Genomic DNA, 10,689 nt, shown 5'->3' on the forward strand with positions numbered 1-10,689 from the left:
TAGTCATGGTGGGTTTGTTTTGTTTTATCACTTTTGCTGAGTACCAAACCAGTGTTTTCCAAGATGTGTGGAAGGCTGGCTATCACTGGGGTGCTCAAGACTACAAACCCGGCATTAAGTTACATGGAATCACATGGAAAAAAAATGAATTTTCTTTCTCATGGTCTTTCAGTCCTACTGATTACATCTTATAGAATATCTCAGTTTGCCTGTCTGATTTTAACACCTCCAACACAAAAGCCAGTCTCCCACTTTGACAAAGAACAAGGAGACTTTGGCAGCTAGTTAGAAATTAATTATTCAATAAATATTTATTGAGCATCTGCTAAGTGATAGGCACTGTTCTAGATGCTTGGGTCTCATCAGTGAATAATACAAAAATCCCTCTGAGAGCTTTCACCCTACAGGGGAAGACTGACAATAAACATAAAAATAATAACTCAAAATTATAGTTTGTCCAAATGTGATAAGTGCTTTGGCTTTAAAAAAAAAGGTTAAGGGGGATCAGGACTGTGGGAAGTTGGTATTTCAAGTAAGGTGATCAGGGAAAGCTTCACTGAGCTGGTAACTGAACCAGAATATGAAGGGGGTAAGGGAATTAGCTAGGTAGACATCTGAGGAACAGCATTCTAGGTAGAGGGAATAGCAATGTAAAAACCTCTTGGTAGGAGAATGCTTTGCATGTTTAAGGAACAGTCGAGCTGTGTATATGGACTGAGTAAAGTAAGCAAGGGAGACAGTAGTAGTAGGAGTTGAGGTCAGAGATACAATGGGATGAGGGAGTTCTATAAAGTTCTCATAGGCCATTGAAGGACTTTGGCTTTTGTTGTGAGCAAAATGGAGGGCATGAGAAGGTTTGAGCAGAGAACTGACATGACGTAACATATTCAGAAGGGTCGTCATGGCTCCTGTGTTGATAAACAACTTTAGAGAAACAAGGATAAAAGCAGAGACCCAACCAAGAGGGTACTGCGATAATTCAGGTGAGAGATGGTGGTGGTCTAGATCAGGGTAATGACAGTGAACTGGGAAGAAGAACTGAGATTATAGATAGATTCTTGAAGGTAAAAAACAACAGGACTTCCTGATGAATTTAATGAAGGCTGGGAGGGAAAGCAAGGAGTAAGATTTGGGCCTGAGTAATTAGAAGGAATGGAGTTGCTGCCAACAGACCTGGGGAAGGCTATGGGTAGAGCAGGTTTGGGGGAAGATCATAAGTTCAGTTTGGGAGATATAAGTTTAAGATGACTATTAGACTTACAAGTGGAGCTGGATAAACAAGCCTAGTGTCTGTGAGAAAGGTCTGGGATAGAGATGAAGATCTGGGAGCCTTCAGCATATACTTAGTATTGAAAGCCATGAAACTGGATGAGATCACCAAGGAGTATAGATCGAAAAGAGAGTAGACCCAAGGATTCATCCATGTGACACTCCAAATTGAGATATCTGGGGGAAGAGAAGGATCCAACAAAGGAGACCAAAAAGGTGCAACCAGTGATGTTGGAGGAAAACCAAGAGTATTGTATCCAGGAAGCTGAACGAAGAACATGTACCACGAAGGAAGGAGTGACCAGCTGATAACGTGCTGCTGAGAGGTCAAGTGAGATGGGAAGTGATATTAATCATTGGACGTGGCAACACAGAGGCCATTAAATACCCTGACACCAGTGGTTTCAGTATTGTGGTGGGTCGGTGGGTTGGGGGTAGAATTTTGCTGCAAAGAGGGAGCAAAGAAAGAAGGTGATCTCTGGTGGGAGAAGTGGGTTCAAGACAACTTTTTAAAGGATTAGAGCAATAACATCATGTTTGTGTGATGACTGGAATGGTACAGTAGAGAATGAACAAACAAAGATGTAGGGAAGAGAAAGGAGGTCAATGGAAACTTGTCCTTGAGGAGGTAAAACCAAGTACATGAATGGAGAGACTGGCTTCCACCAAAGCGTATAGATATGATGGTAAGAGTGCCTGCAAGTCCCCACCTGATTGCTGAGAGCGAGGATGGGGAGGAGAGCATCAGGGGTTTGAGGAGAGAGAGGTTGTGAAAATAGTCATCTGGGAGAGTAAACCAAGGAAGATAGCACCATAATTAGGCACCACAAAGGGCTCATTTGAAACTTGCAGTCATGAAATTAAAGGGAGATCAATAAGCAAGGCTGCATGTTTTTCTCCAGCTATGTTCAGTTCAATGATGCTCACATACAGCAGAGGGAGAGTTGGATTTTACCAGATTTGTATGTTTGCCAAACGAGTTCTACCAAGTAAGTGAGGACAGGAGTTTGGCTATGGAATTTAAGCTGGAGAAGGAGAGAGGTGAGAACCTACAGAGGCTGACAGACAATGAAAAGACGGTGGGGCCAATGGATTTATGGTCTTAGCTAAGTGAAAGGAGTGATTTAAGGACAACGTTTTGAGTCTACATACTGTAATAACAGTAAGTTTCCTTTTACGTAAATAACTGTATAGCTAGTATTCAACCAGGACAAAAATTGGGAAGGTGATGTACAAATGGCTAACTTCTGTAAAACAGTGAACTGGATTTTCAAATTTCACCCAGAGAAAGCTCTACACAACCCAGAGTGACCACAGTAGTCCTACCTCTTGGGCTGAGGTAAACTAAAATGATTTAACCCAGTGGTTCTCAGACTTGTTGATTTCAGGACTTTTTCACACTCTTAAAAATAATTGAAGATCCTAGGGAAGTTTTGTTTATGTGGGTTAGAGCTATCGGTATTTTCAGTATTAGAAATTAAAACTGAGAAATGTTAAAATCTTTATTTATTCATTTAAAAATAGCAAGAAACCTATTACATGTTGACATAAATACCATATTATTGTGAACAATAATTACATTTTCCAAAATTAAGAAAAAAGAAAAGTGACACTGTTTTACATTTTTGCGAATCTCTCTTATGTATGGCTTTATAGTAGACAGCCGGATTTTCACATCTACTTCTGCGTTCATCTGTTGTGATAGCACATGTCTGGAAATCACTGCATATTTGTGAGAGATAGAGTAGAAAAGGCAAATAATGTTTTAGGATTATTATAAAAATGGTTTCCCCTTGTGGGTCCCCTGGAAAGGTCTTGGAGACCCACTTTGAGAACTGCAGAACTGTTGAATAAGAGAGTGGGAGGGAGGGAGGTTTTTGGTGTCCTTGAGCGCCAACTTCGGGAGCACAGAAGATGGGGAGAGGCCTACAAAGAAGAATCCAGAAGAGACAGTCTTGGTCAGCAAGGCTTCTCTGGGCCTCAGTTTCCTCATCTGTGAAATGGAGATGCCATCCCTGCCTGGACCATCCCATGGAATATGGTAAGGGCCAAATGGGACCATAGAGAGAACAGCACTTTGAGGGCATTAATACTCTACAAAGACAATGCTTAGAACAGCCTTGAAAATCCCCAAACACTGCCTCTCCCACCCATGAAAATACAACCAACATTCTTTGCACTGGTAGCCTGTTAGCAGTACTTTTTATAAGGACTTCTTGGCTTTGCTGATGGCCATCTGGGTTTTCTTTGCAGCTGGCTGATGGAGTGCTCCAGCTGGAATACCGCTGCCCAGGTGGTTTCTATGGAAATCTTTCCTCTGGGCTCCACGTGAATGACCAAGAGTGGCACTCCATTGTGGTGGAGGAGACAGACACTTCCATTCGCCTGTTGGTTGACAGCTCAGGCAACGCCTCCCTTGTGCTCCCAGAGAATTGCCAGGGTCTCAGGCCTGAAGGAGACCTCTTTCTGGGTGGCCTTGTTCTCTTGCATTCTTCCCCAATTGTGTCCCAGGGTTTTGAAGGCTGCCTGGATGCGGTTGTGATCAATGGAGAGGCGCTGGAGCTGCTGGTCCATGGCAAGAAGGCATCAGCCTTGCAAGAGAGGCAGGCCCTCACCCAGTGCTGCTCACACAGCAATGACTGTAGCCAAAACCCATGTCTCAATGGTGGCAAGTGCTCACAGACCCACGGGGCAGGTAAGGGCTGAAAATAACTCCAAGGCTTATCCCAGAAGGCTCTTCAGAAGACCCCAGCAATCATGTATCACTGGAGAGCTTACCAAGTATATTCCTTCAGCACAGCCCCATGAGGGAGAGAGGAGTTGAAAGAAAGCCGTCAATGGCTCCATTTTACAGCATAGGAAACTGCTGGGCTACGTAAGGGATACCCAGATGGGTGAAGGAACTCATCCAGGGCCACATGGCTGTTAAGTGAGAGAGGTGCCTTTGGAGTGCGGATCTCAGTGGAGCACCCCTCCCCCTGATGCCAAATGTCTCTTTCTTCCCCTTACTATCTCATGAGTAACGGGTTGGGGTCCACTAGGTTTACACTAAGGGAAGCCAGGAGTCTTTGTTCTCCCTCACCAAGGACTGACTTTCTACTTGTATGGATGGGGGACCAGCATGAACAGGGACCTCTGGTGCCACAGGTTAAGTTCACCACACACCTTACTATTATGATCGGTCTATGCCAGGTTTCTCTTTTATATTCCCCTTTACTCTATACTCAGCTGCCTTTCCCTCCCCCAAACGCATAGGCAAACATTTAAAGTTTTTAAATGAGTTCTTGCAAAATGTACATTACTGGTTTTACACATGCTTGAATTTCTAATCATAGAAGTGATATACAACTTTTTATAGTTTTCCATCCACACTGCCACAATTCATATTCATTGCTTTTACTGTGGCTCTGTACCCCAACGTGTGTGCACGCACTCACATCTTCCCTCTCTCCTCAGCTAGCACTGAACACCCTGGTGGCTTCAACACCCCACCTCCATCAACAATGCTGCATGAATATCCTCATGCACATCTTCTTGTGAACCTGCACGAGAACTTCCTTCACACACACACACCACGCTCAGGGACGGAACTCACATACCCAGAGGATGTAAATCATTATTTTGACTAACTAGGGCCAAATTGCTCTTCAGCATGGCCACAGCAGCTGCACTTCCACCAGCAATGCAGGAGGATCCGGTATCTCTGTTAACACTCGGCATTATCCCGTTTTCTCATTTTTGCCTGGATAATAGTACTGTCGTTTCCATCTGCAGAATATCTAAGGGGTCCATCACTTCTGTCTGTCCGCACTACCAGGCAGCTGTCGTCTCTCACCCTTGGGCCAGCTGTCTCCCTGCTCTCTCCCTTCTCCCCCTCCACCTGCGCCTTCCAGCAGGGCACCAGAGTGACCTTTATACAAAGCAGCTCTGAGTGTATCACTTTCCTGCTTGGAACCTTGCAGTGGGTTCCCCTTGCTGTTAAGATAGAGTCCTAATTCCTAATTCCTGCATCTGGCTCATAGGGACGCTCTGGCCCCTCCCACCTCCCTGGCCCTGCAGTCCCCACTCTCCCTTGGCCCGCTAGGCTCTGTCATTTTATGATAATTACTAATATACTGATACTATACACAGTTGGTTCGATAGGTTTGAATCCCAAATTTGCCATTTACTTGTTGGGTGATCTTGGGCAAATGTCATGCATTCTCTGTGCCTCATCTCCTCCCCTGCCATCAACTTGTACCTGTCCCCTGATGAGGACAACAGTAACCAATTTCAGAGTTGTCATGAGGCTCAAATGGGCTGACACATGCAGATTGTTAGCATGGTGCCTAGCACTAAATAAGTGTTGTCTAGGATGATTACTATTCTTTAGATGCCTGTTCTCTGTAGACTATACGTGGTTTGAGGCCAGGATCATGTCTTCTTGTCCAGCAGGGCACCAGTGCCCCGCATGGTGTTTGTCACAGAAGGAGGCACTCAGTAACTCAACATGGACACGCGGATCTGCAGACACGCCGAGGCCCCCGCTCTGTCCTGGAGGGCCTCTCAGCCTGCAGCTGCCTGACTCTCTTCCCCCTGCCCTCCCTCCCAGGCTATATCTGCAAGTGTCCCCCCCAGTTCTCCGGGAGGCACTGTGAACAAAGAAGGGAGAACTGCACTTCAACACCCTGCCTGGAAGGTGGCACTTGCGTCTTGTCCCCTGAAGGCGCCTCCTGTAACTGCCCTCACCCTTATATGGGAGACAGGTAAGCACAGGGGAGGCCACCTGCCTTTGGCTCCTCACCCTGGGTTTGGCACCATTAGGGAATGATCTCCACACTCTGATCTCCAGAGAAGCCAATGGGAGACCAGGAGCTCAGTGCTCCAGCGACCTGGCTTCTTGGCCTTTTCCACGTGCCGAGGCTTCTCCCTCCAACCACCTGCATCAGAACACTCAGGGAAGGAGGGTTCTTACTTCCCAGAAAGTGGCCTGGGGACAATGACTCCACTAGGTACAAACACTGCTGTGGGTCTCAAACCCCACTGCAAGCTACCTGTGCCTTGTATTATGCTGGCCTGGGGGACTGCAAGAATCCTTAGATCCCCAGAATCCTAGAGGTAAAGAGGTTTGGTAATTATCTGGTTTTATGGCTCCCCAGTTTAGGAGCCTTTAAAAAAAATCATCAGGGATACTTGTGAAAAATACAGACTTCTGGACCAACTATATCAGAATCTCCAAGGAATGAGGCCTGGGATTCTATCTATAACAAGCTCTCAAGTGATCCCCTTGCTGTCAGCGTGTGCATAAGAGAGCCAATGATGTAGTCCACCCGCTCACTTTACAGATGGGAAAACTGAGGCCCAGAAAAGGAGAGGGCTTGTCCAAATCCCCCCATATGTTTGTGACCCAAGTCCTTTCTCTCACGCCTGGCATTTCTGGCCCCACTGCATACCTCGCTCTGCAGTCGATGTGTTGGCAGGATACTTCCTGGCTGAAAGTGGTGGTGTTTGCAATTTTTTTAAAAGAGGAACGTGGGGCGCCTGGGTGGCTCAGTCGTTAAGCGTCTGCCTTCGGCTCAGGTCATGATCCCAGGGTCCTGGGATCGAGCCCCGCATCGGGCTCCCTGCTCGGCGGGAAGCCTGCTTCTCCTTCTCCCACTCCCCCTGCTTGTGTTCCCTCTCTCGCTGTGTCTCTCTCTGTCAAAAAATAAATTAAAAAAATCTTTAAAAAAAAAAAAGTGAATGAAACTGGCCACGGAAGTCTCCTAGGAGCCTTACACCATGGAATGCCAAGCTGATGGTGACCTGGGAGGTCATACAATTCCAAGTGCTCACTCTGAACAGTTGTCCAATAGAAGGTCTGTGCAAGACCATGCTGGGTTCCTATGATCTCCTGAAGAACAGTGGGCAACGCTGGTGCCCAGCTGTCATGGCTGGGTGCTGCTGACTTGTATCTGGGACTCTGACATTAATGCTGAGGACAGCTGGGTATGTTGGCTGCCTCCACCACAATATGTGGTTGCAAATCTCACCCCAGTGGTGGAGTGTATATCCAATGCCTAGATCACACAAATGGGAAATAACGGAAGTGCCAAGAGTCTGGATTCCAAATGGTCATGAATGAAGTTGAAACTGACTGCCACACCTTCCTCATAGAAGATGGAAGGCTCTGATGTTGATATGTGTGATCGTTATCATCCATTTTCTTTTCTCTTTTTTTGGTTGAAAATTGGAGAAGGTAGGCTTGAGTGCAGAGGTCCATAAATCTTTGTGAGAGGGGACATGGAAAGGGAAGTATACTGACTACTTCTCTGTCTCTGCAGGTGTGAAATGGAAGCAAGGGGCTGCTCAGAAGGACATTGCCTAGTCACCCCTGAGATCACAAGGGGTGACTGGGGGCAGCAGGAGATTCTGATCATCATAGTGGCCCTGCTGTTTATCATTTTAAGCACCGTCGGGCTCCTCTTCTACTGCCGCCGTTGCAAGTCCCACAAGCCCGTGGCCATGGAGGACCCAGACCTCCTGGCCAGGAGTGTTGGTGTTGACACCCAAACTATGCCTGCCATCGAGCTCAACCCGCTGAGCACCAGCTCCTGCAACAACCTGAACCAACTGGAGCCCAGCAAGACCTCAGTTCCAAATGAATTTGTCACTTTTGGACCCAGCTCTAAGCAGCGGCCAGTGGTCTGCAGTGTGCCTCCCAGACTCCCACCAGCTGTGGTCCCTTCCCACTCTGACAACGAGCCCGTCATTAAGAGGACATGGTCAGGCGAAGAGATGGGTCAGTATAGCCAGAGGCCCTTAGCCTCTGGAATTGATGGTATAGGTGGTAGACCTAAACACTCCATTAGGTGAGGCCACCATCCCGTCTAATCCCTTGGGATAGGATATGAAGGGATGTGCTCAAGGTCACAGTGCACTGGTGGGCTGGACCAGATGCCAGGTCTCTGAACTCAGAATCTGTGGCTCATTCCACTGCACCATGATCCCCTCCTCTAAATTCCAACTCACTCCATAGGATCGATATCTACGGGAGAAACCTAAAGACCCTGGATAGGGGTAAATGGGATCCCTGGGGTGAAATGGGGGGCTTCTGCTCCTTTGTGCTTTTCTGGGAAAGGAAAGAGCAGTAGTCCAAGCTTTTGGCCACCCAGTCTGGAGGTATGACAACCTTGGGCCAAACCTGACTGACCTAGAGGAGGGGTCTTCACCTCACTCTCATCTTTGGCTCAAAAGGAGGTGAATTTGTAAAGCACTTTATATTTTCTGGCTTATTCACCAATAGTTAAAAAAGGTATTTTCATAAACTTTTTGCTGATAGGGTAATTGGGGCCCATAAAGACACAGTAACTTGTTCTAACTCACCCAACTATTCAGTAGCAGGGACAGAGAAGGACCAAGGAAGCCTGGTCTCCAATCTTCCAAGCCACATCTCATTTAATCACCCTCTGAAACAGATGCCATCACACTCCCCCAGTCCAAACTGTGTGTCCATTTCCTTCTGTTAAGGACACATAAGTCACTACTCGGAGTTGGGATGGAGTTGCTGTTCCCAGCAGAGGCGAGCAGGCTACATGGAGTCATCCATATTCTTCCCTTATTCACTGACTCTTAGATCATTGGCACAGATTAGCAATATGAGCTGGCTTTGGGTTAAACCTCTGGCCTTGAAGGTGGCCCCATTGAATTCTAGATATCAATCTAAGCTGCCAGAGGCAACACACATCGATGGCCACATACCCACCCACTCTTTTGCCTGTTTCTACCACCTGCTGAATTATGTATAGCAGCTATAAGGCCTGCTGAAACCTTCACCAGGGAAACTCAGCGCTCACCTCATCTTGTCATTTTCAGTGTGCCCAGGCGGAGCTACGGTCTGGCCCCCTACTTACTCCAGGAAGGAATGCTGGGAATACCCCCACTCGGAAGTGACCCCTGGCCCTCTGCCGCCGTCGCCTCACCACCACCAGATCCCACCCGTGATGCCGGACTCCACTGGCCTCTATGGGGGCTTCCCCTTCCCACTGGAGCTGGAAAACAAGCGGGCACCCCTCCCACCCCGTTACAGCAACCAGAACCTGGAAGATCTGATGCCCCCACGGCCCCCCAGTCCCCGGGAACGTCTGCTGGCCCCCTGTCTCAACGAGTACACGGCCATCAGCTACTACCACTCACAGTTCCGGCAGGGAGGGGGAGGGCCCTGCCTGGCAGAGGGGGGCTACAAAGGGGTGAGTATGCGCCTCAGCCGGGCTGGGCCCTCTTATGCTGACTGTGAGGTTGGGGGCGGGCATCTCACAGGTCGGGGCCAGACCCACGCTCCCCCCAACTATGAGGGCTCTGATATGGTGGAGAGTGATTATGGGAGCTGTGAGGAGGTTATGTTCTAGCTGTCCTCAGAGGAAGGCAGGGAGGAAGCCAAGGACTTGGAGGAGTGAGTTGAGCATGGCTGGAAAAGTGGGAGGGAAGCCCCCATCCCCAGTCCAGGCTGCCATACCTTGAAATGTGCTCTTACAGACCCCCAGCGAGTCCCTGAGGATGGAGAGAAGCTGAGGGTGGAGCTCCAAAAACAGCACGAGGGCCCTCGGAAGGAAGGGGATGTACAGAACAGTTAACCCTGGGAAACCAGGACAAACTGATTCCTGGGAGGGGCAAGAAGGAGTCTGTCTCACTGCCTGCCATCCCTCAGTCCCCAGGGAGGTGGCTCTGTCAGGGAGCATTCTGACAACTGCCCATAGCTCCATTCTGGAGGCTGTCCACCTGACAGGCACCTACTACATCAGCTACAGAGACAAGGTCCAGGGTCCTCTAACCCCGGAGGGCCACAAGGCATCCTCTAGGGGCTGAGAGGTGAGCAGCAGGTGGGCAGGTCACCAAGTCACCTGTGCACTCTGCCTCATTCACATGTAATTGCAGCGTCTGCTCCGTGTGAGGCACTGTGCTAGGCCTGGGGCAACAAGGGCTCCTGAGGAGCATCACTTGTCCTCAGTCTCCTGGTGCCCCACTCCTCTAATGCAGAGTCCAAGGAACTTGCTCTGCCTCATTAAGTCATATGACTTTCCACCAGCCAGGGCCTGCCAGGATTCCTGCAGCCCTGAACCTTCTTGGTTAAGGAATTCAGACCTCATGGAACTCTGGGTTCTTCAGCCCAAGTTTCTCAAGCACTTTGGGCCAAAGGCAGGGAGGACCTAATTCTTCATTTTTTAAAATTCTTAGGCACTTTTCAACCTTGCTGTCTGGATGAGTTGCCCCAAAGGGATTTTTCTTCCCTAGACACAAGGAACTAAGAACTCCCCATTCAGGGCCTCAGGGCAGGGTGGAGGCGTGGAGCTGGACTTCAGTGTCCAGGCTGGACACTCTGCCTTTTCCTGCCCCTCCATCTCAGATGCCTGCCAATCTAAGTGTTACCTGCAGTGACTCAACCCTATGCATGGAGGGTCAATG

General features: G+C 48.4%; 1 protein-coding gene across 2 annotated transcripts in view; it reads left to right on the plus strand.

The window, feature by feature from the left end:
- FAT2 (FAT atypical cadherin 2) overlaps nucleotides 1-9,635 on the plus strand; it is an 81,859-nt gene extending 72,224 nt beyond the window's left edge. For both annotated transcript variants that reach the window (XM_025867197.2, XM_073890703.1), the window contains exons 21-24: nucleotides 3,523-3,964; nucleotides 5,861-6,014; nucleotides 7,572-8,029; nucleotides 9,103-9,635. In XM_025867197.2, the coding sequence (XP_025722982.1) occupies nucleotides 3,523-3,964; nucleotides 5,861-6,014; nucleotides 7,572-8,029; nucleotides 9,103-9,635 (1,587 nt within the window). The remainder of the gene's footprint in view (nucleotides 1-3,522; nucleotides 3,965-5,860; nucleotides 6,015-7,571; nucleotides 8,030-9,102) is intronic.
- The last annotated feature ends 1,054 nt before the right edge of the window (nucleotides 9,636-10,689 follow it).

Source organism: Callorhinus ursinus, unplaced genomic scaffold (genome assembly GCF_003265705.2).
Source record: "Callorhinus ursinus isolate GAN/ISIS: 27379988/994484 unplaced genomic scaffold, GSC_fseal_2.0 scaffold3, whole genome shotgun sequence".
NCBI lineage: Eukaryota > Metazoa > Chordata > Mammalia > Carnivora > Otariidae > Callorhinus > Callorhinus ursinus.